Source organism: Rhagoletis pomonella, unplaced genomic scaffold (assembly GCF_013731165.1).
Source record: "Rhagoletis pomonella isolate Grant_MI unplaced genomic scaffold, Rhpom_1.0 Rhpom_scaffold_00004, whole genome shotgun sequence".
NCBI classification, from domain to species: Eukaryota; Metazoa; Arthropoda; class Insecta; order Diptera; family Tephritidae; genus Rhagoletis; species Rhagoletis pomonella.
The window spans coordinates 6,829,819-6,851,645 of record NW_023458558.1 but is presented as its reverse complement, the minus strand read 5'-3'; the positions used below and the strand labels follow the sequence as shown (position 1 = coordinate 6,851,645).

Genomic DNA, 21,827 nt, shown 5'->3' with positions numbered 1-21,827 from the left:
TTTTTTTTGGCTATTGTTAACATTCATCATACCCACTGTTTGGTGCTTCATTTTCATTTATTTAAATGCTTAACTCCTATTTTTAATTCCACTTTCACACATAGCGGATGTTGTTTACAATGCAAACACTTCCCAAGCGCAGATGCTCCATAACATGCCAACACTTCATACATATGTATGTATGTATGTATATACATATGTATATTGTAGTGCATTGTTACCTGTCTGCGCGCACCATTGTTGTTGCTATCAGTGCTCGCAGAAATGAGCGTTTATTTGTATTGCATTTCCAACATTGAGACTCATGTCTAGTGCTTGCCACTGCACAGCAGCGCTGCACTTGAATATTTATCAACACTCCTTTTCACCAAAATACCCACATCGACACCGCCACCTACGCCAAGCGCTCCACTTTCAATACATCGGAGCCACCGCACTTCCTGCGACACCTACAGCATGTATGTATCTTTCCAGCCAGTCAGCCATTATTTTTTCGGTAGTTATTCACCAGTTCGCTTTTAGCGCAAAATTTTTTCACCACTCACTTATTTTATTGTGCGCGATTTCGTATTATTGTTTTTGTTTATTCTCATTTTTTCGTTTGAATAACACCTTGATCCTCTGGTGGCCGTCGCGCAATGTTGTCAGCGCAATTGTGCACCCAATGCGTCTCGGCTCGCACCTTCCGTACGCCACTATTGCGATAATTCCTTCGTGCGGGCGTCAAACCCCTAACCAGCACCAAAACCAGCACCGCAGCGGTGGCAACGTGGGCGGCAGCACTGAGTTCTTAATTGTTGATGCTGCAGCCGCTTTTGTTGGTGTGCGTCAGCAGCTGTGCCGCTATTGCAACGCCATCACTGTTTTGTTGTTGCCACCGTTTGTTTTTGTTTATTGTCACTAGTCGGTGTATGAAATATGCATTAATTTCAGTGTCGGCGAGTGATGCCACATACATACATATGTACATACAGTTACATTTTTATTGTAGATAATGGGTGCGAAAAAAGTGAAAGAGAGCAGCATAAAATATTTGTTCATTCGTTTTTAGCACAAAGATAAATACGCGGTCAGGTGCCAACACTGCTTCCATCCTTGAGCACGCAAAAGGTCTGTGGCTGCAATGGTTTCCATATTCATATGCATCCAATTTGTTCCTTATGCCAATGCTCTTAAAATGCCGCTTTAAAGCATAAAGGGACTTCACACCTGCATAAAATGGTTATGCCATGGCTATTTGAATGTATATATACATACTATGTAGATGTGTGTAAATAACACTCAAAGTCTATTTTTGGGCAAAGACAAAGTGTTTCCGTAGGTGATTTTCGTAAGGCGAATAAGCGATTTACTGAATTTATTTTCTTCTTTCTTCAAATTTTCTTGGGTAATTCTGCTGTTAACTACTAAAGAAACTTTTGGCATTTGGAGGGAAAATAAAGCTGCTGCGTGAAAATCTGCACTTACGACAATTCGTTTTTTTTATATTCTCAACGCACGAAGCTGATTAGCATCGGTGAAAGAGTATATTATCGCTACCGAGTTCCGCCACGCAAAGTGAAAATTAAACCTATTTTACACTTAAGCTGCGTTTACACGGGTCGATTTTCTAGTCGATCGTGGTCGTTCAACCAAAACGGACCCTTTAAATAAATTCAACTGTAAAAAATGTAAGCTCTTTGGCTAGTCGATTTTTCTGTCGACACAAAGCGACCCGTATAAAGGAAGCCTTAGGAGTTAATATGTAGCTCTCGGTATGTCTGGCCTTTCCGTTCGAGATCAAAAAAAAAAACTGGCAGAAGAAGTGAGAAGGAGGGCATTTTTTTCGACTACCTGTTAAAATTTTACTTCTCATTAAACACATCGAGGGCTTACTTGTAACACTACTTTTTCCAGCCCGGATAGGACTCACTTCCGTTAGTACCTAGGAATCCATGTCTTCTTTGTTGTTCACATCAATGATGCCTATGATCTTCAGCAATTTTACTATTATAGCAAAGAATCGAGTTCAGCGTCCTAGTCAAGACTTCTGGCGTTTTAGTTCTTTTCATCTTTCATCATCACCAAGCCCTCCTATTCCTTCCTAATCGGTGAGGTGTCTAAGCGACGATTGTTTCGTCGGACTTGGTGGGTGGCTTTAGTATAATGTGCTCTGCTGAATGTTCTTGGCCCTACCACAGGTCGGTTCTACTGAAACGAAAGTATTGGAAAGTATAGACCAAAACGACTTTAGTACGAATGTATAAATATAATTAACGCTTTAGTTCCTACATCAAATATTTCATAGTCTTCGCTCAACGTTACTTACTATTAAAGGTATATTCTTCATTGAAGCATAATCGCCCTTGACCACCAAATAAGATTTAAAAGGAGTAAACCTACCGAAAACGAAGTGCGTGTGTAAAAATAATTATTTTAGTCGTTTTGGCGTAAACAAAGTACTGGTGCTCGAAAAGCCATGTGGAGGTTTTTTCTTAAAGTAAAATATGTGCGGACGAAGCAAAGATTTGGCAAATACCCGCACATACTCTTTATTTTTTATATATGTACGTACATACATATCTAGATATCGCACACCCACTTCAAAGGTAACACAAAGGACGAATGTAAAGTGAAGTTATTGCAAGCAAAGCTTCGATTCCTCAGCATCAAAGCAAGGTATCATTATTATTTGCCTTAGTGGTTTTTCCCATCACTTTGCACAATCCGTCTTTGTATTGCAGATTTTTTTCGCTGTTGATGAAAATGTGACACGGACGCGACAGTGAGATATTTTTGAGTACATTGGAAGAATTTCATTCTGGGTTTTTTGGTTGCGAGAATGGATGATGTATGTAAACTTAAAAAATGAATAGAGAAACTAGTTGAGACAAAGAAGGGCAGCTAGTACAACAATGAATAAAAAATATTTTGTCAACTAAAGAAATAAATTAAAAGAAAAATATATATTGGATAGAAGGATAAGTATAAGATAACTAAAATCTCAAAAAATATCGCAATTTTGGATTCTTTCATTTGAGCAAGAAAAATTTATAATTTTTTACTTTTTTTGAGCCAAAAATAAGGACCAAATCTTTGCCTGAGCTGGAGTTAACCGTTTATTTTTACATTTATTTTTTTAGAGTGCAAAAAAAAGACATATTTAAATGAAACTAAACATTCTTCAAAAATTCCGAGTTATTCGAAAAACCCCAAAACGCCTCCAGATATACATCTTCCATCTTTCGGGAGGTTTATTAAGCCCTGAAAACCTTTCTGGTTAAACCCTCCAAGTAAACTCTTTGCCTGGCGCATTCCTACCGAACTGCGCCAGTTAAAATTCCTTAGTGTGGGACCGACAACCAGGAAGGGCTCTGGGCCAACTGGAGTGATGGCTGCCGCCTCTCTAGCGAGGCAGTCTGCAAACTCATTTCCCTCTACTCCACTGTGGCCGGGTACCCACGCTAACCTGATGTTATTCTGCCTGCCAAGGGAGTTTAGCTTCTCAATGCACTCAAGGACCAGTGAGGATTTGACTTCATAGGATAGAAGAACCTTGAGTGCCGCCTGACTATCACTCAACATTATAATTTTCTCATTTCTATACCCTCTACTCATGATTGTTTCCGCACACAGATAGATCGCATAGACTTTTGCTTGGAAGATGCTCGGGTATTTCCCCAAGGGAACAGAGATTCTTGTTCTGGGCCCAAGGACTCCTGCCCCTACTCCATCTGGGGTCTTCGAGCCGTCTGTGTATCAGTGCAGTGTGCACTCCTGGAGTGCATAACTCTATCTACATATTGAAACATCCTAGAATATAAAACACCAAAAATGTTGAGAAGTGCCGAACAAATCCAGAAATGTTCAAAAGATCCTGAAAATATCTCGAAAAGTCAAACACGACGCATTGCTGAAATTTCCGAAAAATCAAAGAAAAAACTAGAAATGTACCAAAATCTCAGAAAGTAAAACAAGAATAATTCTTAAAATTTACGAAAACAATTCTGAACAATCCCGAAACAAATACCGACAAAATATTAAAGAGTTTATTGTAGATCCGAAAAATCAATGCCTCAAAAAGTAGGAAGTTACATTAATAAAACTAAAACTCCTTCAGTACAGTGGAGAGCAAAATTTGTTCGTCTAGCTTTACAAAAACTTTTAGGAACACAAAAAAAAAAACAAAGCGACTTGTATTTAGATAGGCTTAAGTTTTAAAAATGAACAAAAAAATTGTGCAGGTGTGCAAATATGTATGTATGTATGTAAGTGCAAGTCTTTCTATTCAACATCACCTGCATATTTGTTTCTGCCATTGCCATTGCTATCACTGCCATCACAAACAATCCTATTCTCTCTCCTATGTCAACCACACAAATTGCACTCCCGATACCTAAATTTTGCTGCGCTTTCTTCTCACACTTTCTACTCCGCTACCGCAACTGAAATGCCACTCTGCCCAGCAGGTCCTGTCTGCTGCTGTCATTATGAATAATTTTTCGGAAGCAATTTCGTAGGTTGAATGCATTTTTTTTTTTGTTATTTGTTTTTATTTTCTTTCATTTTTTTCCAGCATCCAGCATGTCAAAAAAATATAATTGAGCTCAAAAAAAAAATAAAAAAAAATAAAACGGGTGAAACTCGCGCAGAAAACGTCAGCAGCCAAGTGGATTGCGGAAGTGTATAAAGAAATCCATACAAATTAGACGACGACAAAGACGCGAATGCATAAAAATTTCAATGTCGCCTCGCGTCACTGTCGCACAAATTGCCGCCGCCGCCAACGCCGCGCACCTGCTGCTGCACTCACTCACGTTCGTGGCAGCCCCACACACACACACTCCAGCCAGTCGTCATTTAGTCATCCAGTCAGTCAGTCAGTCCGTCAGTCAGTCAGTCAGTCCGTCGCAACTTCGCTACGTAATGACAGTGCGGAGAGTTGCAATTTTTCGAATGCATTGCTGCTGGTTGCTTTTGCTGCCGTCATTACCAATTGCAGTTTTTTTTGTTTTGTTGCTTTTTAATGCACCTGAACACACTGATAAGTGTGCGTTTTTCGTGTTTTCCCGTTTTTTTTTTTCGCTTTTTCAACATTTTGTGTCTGTTTTCATTTTTTTGTTGTATGTATGTATCTAGAATTACATTGCATTTTTTGTATGTTTTCTTTGTTGTTGCTTTTTTCGTTTGCTTTTGTTGGCGGTGTTATGCGCGTTTTGCAAGGGTTGATTTTTTTGTTGTTCGTTTTTTTTTCTGCTGCTTATTTTGTTTTTGCCTTAACGCTTACTGCAATTGCATTTTTGGTTGCATCCCCCAAGCTTTGAAATGATGCGGGCTTTTTGATGTTGCTGCTGTTGTTGATTTTTGTTATTTTTATTGTAATTTTTTTATTTTTATTTTTTTTTTTTGTCTACTTCTTGCTGCAGTCAGTCGCAATTCATTTTAATTCGTAATAAATATCTCAAAGTAGATACACAGTTACATAAGTGTATGTTGTACTACATATATACGAACACATACATATATACCTTAACTTAATTTTTCAGTAATTTCATAAATTTCTTTGGTGCAATATTAAGTGCACAAAGTATTACTTACCACATTCTTTTATTAACAAAAGAAATAACACTTTTAAGTCGAATTCAAGGAGTGACACCTCGAACGGTTTTCCGTCTTTTTTCTTTTATATTTATCTTATTGCTTTAACCAAGCAATCTTTCCATTTGGATAATACTTACTATTCTGGGGTTATCTAGATAGGTGGCATCACCGATAGCATTCACATAAGTTTGTCACCTATTCGAAATCAGTTACAAATTACATAAAATATCATATCAAATGAAAATTAATTTAAAATACCAAATGTAGAGATATCGTTGAACAGGGTTGCCACCTATTTTTCATCGTCTATTTATTTAATTTTTTGTTTAGAAAATCAAGATACAAAATTACTATTTATAAGTAGTAAAACAAGCTCATAACCAATGCTTTTCTTATATAGTAAGTTTTTTCTCTTAGGATTTTAGCATGAGGTTGCCACTTATTTTCGATTCTACAAAATTTAACTAAAACAAAATAATATGGGTATTAAATAGAAGGCTTTTTTAAGCACATTAATCCAGAAAAAAATTCGTAGAGAGTTGCCACTTTTTTAACAAAAAATTTTATCTTATTAATTTCAATGGCCATTTTTTATGTACGTACGTATATAAGTACATACATATACACTTAAAATATTTATTCTGCTGGCGTCGTAATTCTTAATAGGGTTGCCACCTAATTTTTAAAGAAAGATATTTTATTAATTTATTCGATTCAATAAGATATTTCTTATATAATTCTGAGGAACTCAGTAGGCTACAACATGGACGGTATTTTTTTATATTTTTTTTTTTTTTACTTATTACTGAGATACTTATAAGGAAAAAATTTAGATCTAAGGCTTATGTACAAATATTTATAAGTTAAGCTGTTAATTTTTTGATACTGTAAAAAATTATACATCTTCACTAAAAAAATAAAAAAAAGTTTCTTAAAAACAATATGTAAAATTTTTAATCTTAATTATCTTCTCAAGACTTATCAAATGAAAAAAAAATAAATATATACAAATTTATTTGAGTTAGGATTGGCATAAAAAATAGCGAAAATAATAAATTTTACACTTTTCGTTAGTTTACAAGTTTAGATGAATACCGTTACGGATTTCCTGTGCTCAATCCATGCCATCTGTTTTTTTCATCAAAATTTGTTCAAAGAAATTTAACTCATCGGAAAATTTCAAGTGGTATGAAATTCCAATCAAACTTTTTTACATCGAACCACGATGCTAATTCTTTTACCACTTCTACTTTTTAATAAGCCGATATTTCATTCATAAATCGAATACATGCATGACGTGTAATTACTTTACTTCTGGTTTAATTGTCAAGATTTTATTTCACCGATTATGTGCTCCCTATGAGTGAAAATTTTTTATCACTGTCACAATGTAGTGCTAGTGAAATTTTAAATGCAAATTTTTAAATTTCGATTTAGTGCACTTTACGCAACCCTGGAAAATACTAGTTATAAAATCTTACTAGCGCTAGAAACGAACCTGAGCCTTAGTACGCACCTCTAACTACTCGTCTGTACCCTAGTAGTGGGGCTGCATTCGAAGATGCTTTCTGCAAAACTCTTAAGGCTAAGCTGTTTAAATGCCTCATTCAAAGTGAAATGATCATTTAATTGTCCAACATGGCTCCTAACTAACTATTCTGGCTAGAGAGATTTTCGTTTGATTGCTCCCTTTTTTAAATCATCACCAATTTATTTTTCGTTTACAATTTCGAGCATGCATTATTTTATTTTTCTAATTTTTTGGTTGCGCTATTGTATTTGTTCTTTGTATTTAACGGATTTCGCGCTTTGGGATTTTTCGCTAGTAAAATATAATTTCTCATAAAAATTGTGATCATTTTTTTTTGTCTTATTTATGCAACATTTGTAAAGAATGCATATATACATATATTATTTTGATTGCCCTTTTTAGTTAATTTGGCTCACTTTCCTGCATATTTTTTTTGAATCCTTTTTTGCCAATAAAACCCATTGCGTGCATTTGAGAGCGTTGCCCGCCGCGCAACAACCCTTCGCTTGCCAACCAAACCTATTCGCTTCGCCCTGCCCATATCAATTCGAGTATTTTTTGGGATTGCATTTTTTTTCTATCACCGCAATGAATGTAATTTCGTTAAAAAATTCCATGAAATGAATTCACTTGCAATGGTGTCTGTGTGTGCGTGCGCGTATGCATTTATTTGTATTGCTATACATGCACAAAATTGCAAGCGCCGTCGTATGCGTATGCGTATGCGTGTGCTGTGCGTGTATGTACGTACGTTGGTTGCTGTTCGTGTTGTCGTTTTGCCATAATTTGGACAGATATGCAGTTTTTCGTGTATTTAAGCGCCAAAAGCGGGCGGTTTTTTTGTACGTTTTTCCATCTCGCTCACTTTGGGCCACTTTGCGTTGTGCCGCTATGTCGCCCGGCTGCGGCTGTTCATGTGCACTCACTCACACGCGACGCCCAAATACGCAACTGTGTCTGTCCAATGTCCTCCCACTCACTTCCTTTCCATCACCCATTCCAACACACACACACACACACACACACACACACATAAATAATTGCATGGTAAAGCACGCAACACTCCTTCCCGCATACAATTTATCACTCATACGCCATGTAAGCCAGAATGAATTGAACCATCCTACCTCTGGATATACCCACCACGCCCACAGCCCACAGCCCACAGCCCACAGCTCATAGCTCACCACCAGCTGTCCTCATTCAAATGACAAAAAATTCAGAAAAACTGAATAAAAATGCATGCGTTTCGGTTATGATGTCGCGCCGGCAGCCGGCCCTCCCGCGGCGGGCGGAATGCGACGTGGTCTGGCGGCTGGTTTTTGCACGATTTTTCGTAAATGAAAGTCAAAATGAAAATTATGTGAAAATGTAAAAAACGCGACGGTAATACAGCAGTAAGTACACAACGCCAAGGACGAGGAGGAGGAGGAGGGCGCAGCAGAGGTGCAGGCGAAATGAAACGAAACGACGAATGAACGAATAAACGAACAAGCAAACGAATAAAGATACATACCTACATACCTACATACGAACAGGCCAGCGAATGTACGAAAAAAACAAGTGTTGCGGTAAAAATGCATGGAAGAAAAAAAGGAGGAAAAAAGCGATCGATATGATGCACTCATTTCTGTCTGGTGCGCAGTGTGAAGAGTGTAGCGTCGCAGCACGTTTGTGCCCCCAGCCCCAACCCTCGGCAAGGCCTCCCAAACCAAACCGCCGTCTTGCAGCACACTTCCGACCTTTCCTGCAACGCTATGGGTTTGCAATGCTGCACTGGGTCGGTTTGACTGCAGTTGCATGAGTGTTCATGCACATGGACGGACGCGTGTGTTGTGTGTGTATCGATGCACTCACACATAAAAAGTATAATAATAAACGCTCGAAAAACCAAATTTGCAACGTCAGATTTTTTGTGAAGAGCTTTTTGATTGTGTCCTCCCGGCAGGACAGGCAGGTGGTGGGTGCGCTGTAGCTGTGTGTATGTGTTGATGTTGCAGCTTGACGACAGCCCAGTTGCCAAATTGCGGATGTGTCTGGTGCGGGTATCCCGTTGATGTACATACATACGTACATATGTATGTATAAACATAGTACATGAGCGAGCATTGGTTTGTGTGAATCGCTTTAGCTGAGCGTTCGTTGTCTTTAAAGCAGACACAAAGTGGAGGACACAAAAGCAGACAAATTGTTGCGAGAGCTGCTGGCTGATACATATTTGCGCACTGACTGCTTGTCTGAACTTGAGTTGAGTGCGCTGCCAGTGGTGAGGCGGTCGCCCGGGGCAAACAGGCGGCAGGCAAAGTAGCCAGCTGATGGAAGAATCCTTTGGGGACAGCTGTCATTATTTATATTTCCTTTCTACAAATATTGGCGCAATTAATTTAGTTGCATGCAATTTTCGTGAAACATTGACAATTATTTAGTTGCATTAGAAAGCCAAATTTTGTTGCTTGAAGAGGTCAAATGACAAAATACATACATAATCAGTATACTTAGCGATGTTGTGAAGATTTGTAAAGCCACTGTGGCTGAGTTGTTAGAGGTGCGTACCACCACTACGTACGACCTGGTCTAGGCAACATCTAAAATAGAAAATATTTTTTCTAATACCGGTCGCCCCTCTGCAAGCGATGCCAAACCCTCAAGTGTATTTTCGTCATGAAAAGGCTACTCATAAAATCCATTTGCTCACACCACAAATTGGAGGAGAAGCTCGGCCAAACACTCAGCGAAAGTGTAACGGCCAAAATATTATGATTGCTGTTTTTATTATCTTGGTACGCTTGGGCACTTTGGCCAACAGCATTATCCCTGAAAAGAATAATTCCCTGACCTTAGTATGAGGTACAAAAATGTGTTGCGCTTGCTTGATCCGAATTCGCATTTTTATATGTATACAGTTTATACCTGTGAGTCATCCCAAATTTGTATACATAAATAAACATATTCAAATGATACTAAAGATGTTATATTATTTTAAATTTCTGCTCTTATTTTACTAAACAGCTTAAGGTACTCAGGGCCGTTTTCTCAAGTATCCTGTAACTTTAAAGTTCACTTTATATATAAAGGTTACATTAAAATTTGTGATTGTGCCTAAAGTAGAGCATTTTATTACCCGTTTTAAATTGGTTTACAACCAAGAAAGATACTTACGTCATAAAACGATAATAGAAATGCGTAACTTTAGACATAGCTTTAATTTTAATCCAACCTTTAAATATAAAGTAAGCTTTAAAGTTAAAGGTTACATCAGAAAACGGCCCTTAGGGCGCTTAAATTATGGAATTATAAAATCGCGTCTGCCGTGACATAATTAGTTTACCATTTTGTTCCCTTCATTTTATATTCATCTTAAATTACTTCAAAAAAATTTCGTAGACACAAGAAACGCATTTCGATTTTTGTAGAAGTTTCGCTAAAAATATGAGTCGTAGGGTAAATTACTTGAATGCAAATTTACGAGTTTTATGAGTATTTTGCCGTAGAACGCGCCGGTTGTACAGCCAAAATTAGAGTGGCAATGCAAGGAGGAGAGCACACACAAGAAGAGTGACGTCAGTCAGTTAATGACAGGATAATGTAAGGGCAATGTTAAGTTGCACCCGGCTGCCCACCGTCTTCGAGCGACTTATGGATAGGTATAATTAAAATATTGGTGAGGGATGGATTTCATTTTTGATCCTTACTATAGTACGCATGAATATCCAATGTTCCACCCAAGGGCCATTGTATCAACTTACTTACTTAGAAACGTGGAGTTTGGTGCTCTTTTGGCGAGAGGAAAAATTTTGTATAATTTTTTTTGACCACTCTAATGTATATGGGTATATATGTATATATTTTAGTTTTCTATTTTTTAGAAACTTGTTATTTTTTTTCTTGTTTTAATTTTATTTTTAGACTATTGTTTTCAAATATTTTGTTTTTACTTCATTTAATTTTTAAACGCATTTTTTTTCTTTTTTTTATCTATTTGTTTTTGTTATTTTTTTCAAACTTAAGATTTTATTGTTTAAAAAATATATATTTTTCTATTTTCATTTGACTTTTAAAACATTTGATTTGTTTTTTTTTTTAATTTTTAGATTATGTATATATGTAATTTAAAAAAAATACTTACTTTTATTTAAATTAATTCTTAGGAGCTGTTTTTATTTATTATTTCTCTTATTAATTAATATTTTATAAATTTAGTTTTCTTTAAATTTTTTAGATTTTATTGCGTTAGATTTTTAGAGACGTAATTGACTGTTTCTTTTTTAAATTATTATTTTTTTTTAATTTTCCCTTGATTTTTAGTTATTTAACTTTAATAAGAACAACAATTTCTTTTTAATTTAATTTATATAAAACTTATTGCAGATAGATAAACGGAAAAACGTCAACAGATATTTCAATTAGTCTTGTGAAAGGTAACGAAGAGCATTCACGATGGTTGCCAGAAATGACAATTGTCTTTCGCAAGACTGTGGTGGTGGTTGAACGACAGTTGCCACAATTGGTCTGTTAGAAAATATCAATACATTTTCGCAATCGCGCCGGAAATATATCTAACTATAAGTTAACTTGTAGTTTATTAGGAAGGAACTAAAGGACACCATTATCTGTTATATTTTCTTTGAGGAAAGCTAACTGCGAAAGAGTCAAGGGTGGTTACCTCTGCATTAGATGTCAACTAACTTGTAACTCTAACTACTTTTGGGCATAAAGTTTTATTAAAAAAAAAAAATATTGTTTTCAATTCGAATTCCGTCAGAAATAACATCAAAATGATAGTATAAAATTTCGATCTTCATTTTTTTTTTTTTTGTCTAAATTCGAAAAAGTATTTTTGAAGTGCAGAAAAGAAGTGTATTCAAAAAAACTCCCGACTATGTCTGCATGACTCCCGCATTACTTTTCAACTAGTTTCAAGTAACCTTTTTCTAGTTAACTAAAAGTTATACGTTTTGTCGCACTCCTGGCATATGCTCGTAGGAAAATGCAGCAATGATGAAGGATGGGAGTTGACCAACATCTATAATTTACAAGCAGTAGTGTGAATGTATTTATTAGGGTGATTGACTCGGTTTTTCCTAACCGGTTAAAAGCAGTTTTTTATATTTAATGTAGTGTAACCGGCTTTCGAAAAAGGCGAATAATCGTACACCCTAGTCTGCGTGTGTATTTTTATGGGTAGTATTAATGAATCATTAGTATGCGCGGGATGGCATAGGGCTTACCAAATTACGCATTTCTTCACTTTTGAGTAATGATTGCATCAAGACCGAACATGTACTTATTCATAGGTATGTATGTATATTTTCATTTCATAAATCCAACAAATAATTTGGTAAGAAGTAATTTTTTTTTATTTATTTTTTATCAATATCCGATAAGATTACAATTGTTTAAACACTCTGTGTACCTTCGTACATGCATATCGAAATCTTCGCCTTTGTTGTGTCATTTTAAGTCCAATCGAAGCGCATTACGTAACCCACTTCATCAAAGCGTGCAAATGCGCTTCCGTTTATGTATGTATGTATATTCTCTGCAGTCGATTGAGCTAAATTTATTTCCAAATATCTGCAATGTAGCTGTTGTTGTCCTTATCATTGTTGTTATGTATTGTGCGCGTACTTTTGCACAAACCATACACATACATACATACATACATACATACATACATATGTATGTATGTACAAATAATTTACGAAATTCGCATTTCCTTTGTTTTTGTTGTTGCGCTGCATTGCATTGCATTGCGCTGATAAGTGATTGGACAATGAAGGTTCAGTGTGCCAATTTGGTTTTGTGTAATTTATTTTTCGTTTTCTGCGTTATTGTTGCTATTGTATGTGATTCGTCATAAATTGATAAACTTTTGTAATATATTTAAATTTGTTGTAATTTTTAAAAAAATATGAAAAGTAAATGCGGTTGTAGGCGTTTTGCTTAAACGCGGTACGAATTTCGAGCATTTCAGAAGTAGTTGAGAATTGCAGTTATGCCAGAGAGGTATACAGAATGATTCGGTGAACTTTACTTAAATATTTAAATTCATCTTCCCGTTAGCATTACGTTTCGACCTTTATCGAGGCAGAAAGAAAACGAAGTGAAATCTTATATTTACGATTTTTTTCATGGTAGTATTGCCGGATTTGCTAATTTTTATTATTTTTTTATCTCCTATTTCCAATGATGCTGCCTATCTAAATAATTCCCCTCTGCTTTCAGATCGAAAACACCACGGACCACGCCCACACTCTCTGCACGCCACCCCTACACCGATGACGCGCTAAGCAGCGCCGTTCAAGATCTACTCAGTGGTAAATACAGTGCAAGTATCCGCAAACCGGCGGGCCAATACAGCAGCAGCAGCACGTCGTCGAGCACCAGCCGCACAAGACCAACACGCCTTGCGATGGGTGGCAAACGCGCCAACGCCCACCTAACCAACGCTCTATTGCAAGGCCTGGAAATGGACAAGGATTTGTCAGGCGATGAATGTAGCGCTGCTGATGGCAGTTCGCTCATGGCCGGTGGACATGGAAGCAACGCCTCAACACCACAACCACCAGAACCCGCCACACATTCCGCTCTAGAAGAGCTCGCCAGCCGTTTAAGCGCGACGCAATCATTGCGCAAACTATGCATAAATACTGGCAATAGCGATGCGTCAGCGAGACGTGATGCGGACAGTGACGCGACAAACTGCGCTCCTTCATTGTCGCCCAAATCAAACGCCCTGTACGTTGATGCTGCCGCCAAGCGTGACTCTGGCACACCTTCGAGCAGCGCCACGCCGCAGCCGCAACAATCACCGCAGGCAGGTCTGGATACAACGTTTGCCATTTTGCAGGCGTTTTTATTCACGCTCACAAGCTTCGGCGCTTTACAGCAGCGCGCAGATCAACCTGTTACCCTGCGTGATCTTGTCGCCAATCTGAAGGATATGCTGGAAGCACACACAGCCGGTGATTTGAATGTGGAGGGACTCATTAATAACGGTAAACCCAACATAATGGATCTGCCACTGTCGACGCATAAGTTGCAGCAGCACTCCGCGGCATACGCTGCGCAACGCTTGCCCAAATCAGATACTCCAGAAACGACGGGTTCGATTGACACGCACGAACCAATTGGTGAGGACCTGGCTTCGTCGATTCTCAAGATTCCGTCCTATAAACCTGCGGCAAACACACCCACGCCGACATCAGGTGTCGCACGCTCCACCTGCTCGCCACCTTTGCTGTGCAACAACTCCAACGCCAACTCAATGCCAAATCCCAATGGCGACAGTCCGCACTCCGCGCCCTCACCGCGCATCGCCAGCTCAATGCTGGCGGCCGCGGTGGCAGCCGTAAGCAACAATGGCAGCTCGACCTCTGTCGGGCGCCAGGGTAATGATCTCTCAGTGATTTCACCCCCGCTGCTGCAACACCGCCAGTCACCTCCGTCGTTCAGCTTTCGAGATGTAATCGCGCGAGGCATTCACCGCACCATGAATGAACAGGCCAACCAGGAGGCGCATGCGGCAGCAGCTGCAGTCGCCGCCGCTTCAGCGCCGATGCTCGGCCTGTGCCTGGATATGGAACGCTCGAGCAACAACAATAGCGGCGGCAGTGGCGATTACAAGAAACCTACAATTTCGGTGGTGAAGAATATAGGCGGTACGGATACCACTCGCTTTGGCGCCGCGCCTAATTTGTTAGCGGCTGCTAGTGCAGGCGCGGCAGGCACCGTTCCCAGCGCACACAACTCGCACGCGTACCATCAAACGCACCTACATAATGCACATCACCATCATTCGCACCACCTTAGCCGTCAGGAAGCAGCAGCGCTTGCCGCCGGCAAAGGTACGCGACCCAAGCGCGGCAAGTACCGCAACTATGACCGCGATAGCTTAATCGAGGCAGTGCGCGCAGTGCAACGCGGGGAAATGTCGGTGCATCGTGCAGGTAGCTACTTCGGCGTGCCGCATTCGACGCTCGAGTACAAAGTGAAGGAGCGGCATCTGATGCGACCGCGCAAGCGGGAGCCCAAGCCCCAGCCCGGTCTGGATGGCAGCAGCAGCTCGACATCGGGCAAGTCCAACTCCAACATTCCTGGTCACCATAACAATCTCAGTAAAATCAAGCTGGGCGGCGCGAGCGGCTCGAATGTCAAGCTCAACGAAACACTTAAGGGTAACAGCAACTCGGCAGCGGCGGCCTTCCCCACCACTGCGCCAAATGGCATGAAACTTCCCATCTTCGATCCCATGCAATACCCGGGACATCTGTTTTGGAATCACACGCCAGCATTCAACCCAATGCACATGGAGTTCAACCGCAACACAGTGGCGGCGCAAAACGCAGCTCAGCGCTACACCGAAGAAGCGTTACGAGTTAGCGCATCAGCAGGGACGCCCTCGAATGCTAACAGCCCCAGTCCTATCGCCAGCCCGCTCTCTGCTGCGGCTGGTCATGCGCTGAATATGAAGAGCGCGCGCGAGATCGCTGAGAATTTGTATGAGGGTGGCGGCGCCAATGGTTCCTCAATACTCGATGGCATTATACGCAAGACGCTCGATCGCAAGAGCACCGACGTTGGACCGCCACCCAGTACCAGCGCTGGCGCCGGCGGCGCACTGCTAGACCAATTGCTCATTAAGAAAAGCGGCCTGCCTCCATACGTCAGCAGCAGCAACAATACCAGCGATCATCTCATGAGCATAGGTGCTAAACGCGGCGGCAGCCCGCTCGCCTACACCGAAATCAAACGCGAACGCTGTAGTCCACAACACAGCAGCGGCGGTGATGATGATGACGACGACGACGCCTCGCGCAGCGGCACCGACGATGTGAGCTACGAGCACAACAACAACAATAAAGGTAGTTTCAGCGCCACAAACGAGCTGCAGCTGCAGCATCAACACCTACACCACCAGCACCAGCAGCAGCAACAGCAACAGCATCGCAGTCGTAGCCGAAGCCGACTAACGTCACACGATTCCGCCGAAACCGACACCAGCAGCATACCAAGCGATCTCATGCCAAATCACAACAACAGCAGTAGCAGCAAGCTAGTGGCCGATCTGAATGGCAGTGGATGTAATGCGGGCGTAAGCGCGCTGATGCCGAACGTGGAGCCACTTATGAATTTAGGACGTGCGGGCGGACCGACGTTGGGTGGCACCTCAATACTGCAGGAGAAGTTAGCGCAAATCAAGGCAGAACAGGAAAACGAAGAGAACTTATAGAGGTGAGCAACTTGGCGACTTGGCGCTTTGATGAGGGAGTAACAAGCGCCAATGCGGAGAGATGTAGTGAAGGCGCCGCATGTAGGCTCACTATTTAGTTGGATACGCAAGCATGGCTGAACAGGCGCAGGTGGAGCGCCACACCAGCAAAAGCGAAGTACACTCATTAGCAGATGGGCAGCAATGAGAGCGCAACAGGACAAAGTGAACCTGCGGGCATGGAACGCTGTTAGAGCTGTTGGGCAAACACGAACACAAATACACACTTGTGGCACTATGTATGGTGATAAGAGTGATCTGCGATCAAAGATCGCCGATCGGTAAACGGTAATCCGTAAATAGTAAACGGTAAACGGTAAACGGTTCAAAACACATGTTTAGTCAAAATTTAAGTGAGGAATTTAAACTCTTAGTTTACTTCAAGCAACTTATGTACATTCACTTAGTATATACAATTACATATATATAACGGTAATATACATACATACATATAAAAGAAATTATGTATTCGAGAATACATACTTAGGCACATAAATACTTGTAAACACTTACACAACAGCAAAAACACACACACACACACAGATAAAGCAGAAAACTAGGAACGACAATGAAGACAGGCAGTCCGAGTCGAGGATTTGTGTATGAATAGAATATTTGTACTGTACAGTGTACAGTGTACAGTGTACAGTGTACAGTGTACAGACAAAAGTGAAGCGAGAAAACAAATTTTATTTAATAGATACATATATACATACAATAACTGTAATACGTATATGTATGTGTGCATTTAGCCAGAAGAGCATGTCTGTCTTTATTATTAGTAAGAAAAGTGGAAAAACTACAACAACAAGAAAAAAAATCAAAGCCAAGTTTCGACTTGTAGAATAGTGAAGGAGAAAAACCAAAAACAAAAACGTATAAGGGCTAATGCAGCGTAAAAGGGATATAAAAATTATATATGTATATGTGAACAAGCTGTTATACATACACACATACATAAATACATGCATAAAATAAAAGCGAAAACTACAAAAAAAAAATCACACCCAAAATATAATAGGTAACTAAATAAATATACAACATAACAATAAATAAATAAAAACAAAAAACAAAACACTAAGCGTATAAAGAAAAAACCTGGATAATTTATCATTGATATGTGCAACAAGGCGGGTGGGTATCCATGGTAAAAAGGAGGTACAACAAAAAACATTAAAACAAATAAACACTTTCTGTTTCGTTTTCTGACAATCGACAAATAGGCTCTTCTTGTACAAACCAACAAATGAATCTAACTACATACAAGCAAACAAACATAAAGTATAATAACAAGTGGCAAACCGAAAATTTTAATACAAAATAAATTCACAAAAATCTAACAATAAACAAGCGAACAAAATAAAAAAAAAAAACAACGCAAAATGACTCTACTCTAATAAGCTATTAGTTATAAAGCAACCAATCATTAGAAAGAGTAATAGATGAGAAATCAATTCAGAAACTTTACAGAAAACTTGCAAATTTTTGGATCTTTCGTTTTTTTTGGATTTTTTTTTTTTCTTTTTGATTTTCGAAAAAGTCCATTTTTTGTATTAACCAAAATGAATTTCGAAAAGCATACAAATAATAGACCAAATGAGCATACAACAAACCAAACCACATATAAAACAAAATGCAAAAACAATAATACCAACAACAGCAAAGCAAGCAACCAAAACAAAATACAATAAACGATCAGTCGACAGCTACAAAACCTACCAGCCAATAAAGCAATAACAAAAATCAGCAGCAACAAAAACAATATCAACAACAACAATAACAGCCAATAACACGCAGCAATAACCAAACGGAGCAACAATACTATCAGCAGCAGCAGCAGCAGCAGTAGCAGAGAAAACAGACAGAAGAAATAATAATAGATGGAACAACAACAGCAACAACAACTACTACATACAGCCAATTCAACAAAAAATGCAATAAACAAAATCGTAATGATATTCCAACTTGCTTTGTGTAAGAAAAGAAGACTCATTAAGTTTGAACGGAGCCTCCTACAGAGCTTTAAGACATCTTCAGTGCCTTTCATTTAAATAAACTTCGTGTCCAGCAGGTTAGCTAGTTAACAAGTTTATTCGGCGACCTCGCAGCTCCATTTTTCCCTATACCTGTCCCCACGTAACCCTCGATAGATAGACATGTAGATGAAGGCAAGGATATATATGAACCTGAAAGGTATTTGGTATCTATAAAGAGAGCCTCTAACCCAGTTTGTCCAAGACACCCTCGGTCTCTTTAATGAATCCCAAAGGTTTGACCATTGGAGCTTTGCAAATAAGTTAGTCATTGTCTATCAAAGGCCGGACAGTCACAAAGAATGGCATGGGCTTAAACCATACTAATTGGCCAGCTGAGCTATCACATCTCTCAAAGGAGTGGCCCCCGAAATTTTATGCGCTTGCTTTAGAGTGGCAATGGGTCACTGTTCCTTTAGTATTTTGGTGAGAAGTCGAATATTAGATTATAGATCTGATATTTTTCTCGAGCATTCTCCATTCTCGCCCAGTTCCAGGGACCCAGTATACTACCAGGATGTAATATGATCTCGAAGTGGCGGACAAAGTGAATTTCCGTGGCCTGATAATCTCAACTTCAGTACTTCCGGTTCTTTGCAGCCTGTAGGATGGCCTAATTTTCAAAGCCCTCTTAGATGTGGTGCCATCCACGTTATTGTCTATAGGTGGAATGTCTATAAGTTCCTTCCATGCCGCTTGGGGCAGGGAGCGAACTGCTCCCGCTGTATGTAGGCATAGGATTCATTGCACCCTTTGCACTTGTATACATGAGGTTGCCAGCCTTCTCTATTTTCCACATCCAAGATGTGAGATCAATGATATGTTCTAGTGTCTCAAGACTGTTTTAAATGTGACTCAGGGCAATCGCGAGTTGCTGGACTATTCCTGTAGAAAGACATTTTCTCTATCGCATGTCTTCTGAGTTTGATTCGAGGCATTTTTAAAATTCAGATTATGATACCTTATTATCTACTATTTAGCCTTCCTTCTAGAACGCATTGAAACTGTGACCGCCCAAATCATTAATTAACAAAAATTATTTGTAGAGCCCATCTACTTTTTACTGAAATTCAATCAGACATACAAATTTGCTAAATCTAAGCGTTTTAGCAGACGCGTCTATGTACTCGTAGGACACAATGGAGTCTTCGAAATACTTTTCAAATTACAAACCATTTGGAATTTTCATTACGTGCAATAGCTACATAAATACAACTGAAAAGAGCAAACGATCACAATAGACAAGATAATTCAGTGCAGATTAACAACGCAGATACAACAACAACAACAACAACAACAACAACAACAATAGACTATACCATACGCCAACTCAACCAAAAATAAAATTAAAAAAAAAAACAAAAAACGCAAATTACCACTTAAAAAAGTTTTTTTTTTTCAAAAGTCGAACTTTTGTTTCTTTTACATGTACATATATCTCATAGATATGTGTTTTAACAATTTTCTTTATCAAAAATTATACAATAAAAGTATCAAAAGTAAAATATCATAAAATTATAATAATTAGAACACTTCAGAAATCCTCAAAACGGAAATCAATAAACAAAGCTGCCTTCACATTTACAAAAAAAAAAAACAACAAAAACTAAAAGATAAACAAAATTAATCAAAGGGAATATTAAAATTGTAAAATGCTAAAATGCTAAAAAATTTTAAACCGAAAAAAATTTAAAGCCGATAATTTTGATTTACATTATGCTGAAACGTACTTGGATTTTTTTTGTCTAAAATTGTATAAAGAAAACATTAAAGGCGTTGTTTCTAAAAAATAAAACAGATTCAAAAAGCTTAAAAAAATTGTTTTCGATTTAAATATAATTTTTAAACTGTTTTATCTTTTATAAACTTGGCTGTAAGCATCTCCTAGCCCAAACACACACACACACACACACAACGCACCTTCCTTTATTGTTTTTTAATTATGCTGCAAAAAAATATATCTCGGTGTTTAAATAAATAAGTTGTATGTAAGCATTTCGGCCCAGATTTGTATACCAATGCACATACATACATACATATATACTTACTTACTTACAAACATATATACATTTGCATGCATGCATAACGGGAATTTATGTATGTGTTGTATATTCACTTAAAACGTATTTAACATACGAAAAAGGAAAATATTGAAAAATTTAATGTTTGGTGTTTATGAAGCAAAAAAATAAATCAAATAATATATACCATATTAATTAAAAAAATATTCATGGCTAAAAAACTTAATATATTTAGTTTGTAAAAATTAAACCCTTCGGATAGATTTCAAAACCCAAGTAAATATCTATACTTCAAACCTTATAGTTATGTATGCTATGTATGTGTCTTCGTGTCGAGTATACCTCAAAAATAAACTGAACATCATCATTTTGCGTAAAACAAAAAAAAAATCTCAAGTACTCTAACAAAAAAAAAGAAAAAATCAAAAAAAAAAAGTGGCATAATGTAAATTTTTTTCTATATTAATTGTGTGTTAAATCAACTCAAATTTTGAGTTTGGGAAATGCTAAAGGAGAATGTTGTTCTTCTCAAATAGGCTTTAAAATTTATCTGCCCTTCGAACACAATTTTTCAGACCAAAATTTATTTTTATAGAGGAGATGAATTTTAAAACCTACATACATACATACTAAGTGTTTTACTTTTACTTAAACTTGTAAGAAATTTCGAAAAAAATGCTATCGATTTTTTTTTTTTTTTCAACTATAAATTGAGTGGTTATAAATTATAACAAAAGAAATTTACCCAATTACATACTTTGAATTAAAAAACCGCAAATAAAAATTGTTTGCTTACTTTTTGAAACTTTGGCAATATTTTCGAAAATATAACCAATTTATCCCGAGTTATGTGTATACATATTTTAAAATTATGAAAGTAGATGGTAATAATATTGAAGAAAAAAAAAACAAAAAAAAACTTAAATGTACCTTAAAAAAAAATTGTGTGCTACGTAAAATTGCAAGTGTATTTTGGAATAGTGAGGACACAGACAATTTTTACAAACATACATACATACATACAATACGTGCGAGCTACAACATACATACATATGTACACACATATATTTGAGCAAAACAAAAAAGTAGGTGTGAAAAAATTGTGTGTCGAAATTATGCATAAAAATAAATACATATGTACGCGTACAATACATACAAACATTAAGACATATTTATACAAGCGTACGTATACGAATATAATAAATATATATGTATATAAACAAAAATTAAGAGAAATTAAACCCTTTTGAATGTGCGTATATTTAGATAATTATATGAATAATAAAAATTATGACAAAAAATATTTAAGAAAGTCAAAAAGCGTTTGGCATTTTTTTAAAAGTCTATACATATATGTATGTATATGCATACAACCAGAACACACGTAGCAT

At 37.9% G+C, this 21,827-nt stretch overlaps 1 protein-coding gene across 7 annotated transcripts in view; it reads left to right on the top strand.

Moving 5' to 3' along the window:
- The window catches only part of LOC118736887 (mucin-4), a 249,715-nt gene extending 232,353 nt beyond the window's left edge, over positions 1 to 17,362 (top strand). For all 7 annotated transcript variants that reach the window (XM_036467004.1, XM_036467005.1, XM_036467006.1 and 4 more), the window contains one exon: positions 13,337 to 17,362. In XM_036467004.1, coding sequence (XP_036322897.1) covers positions 13,337 to 16,343 — 3,007 coding nt within the window. In that variant the 3' untranslated portion in view covers positions 16,344 to 17,362. The remainder of the gene's footprint in view (positions 1 to 13,336) is intronic.
- The last annotated feature ends 4,465 nt before the right edge of the window (positions 17,363 to 21,827 follow it).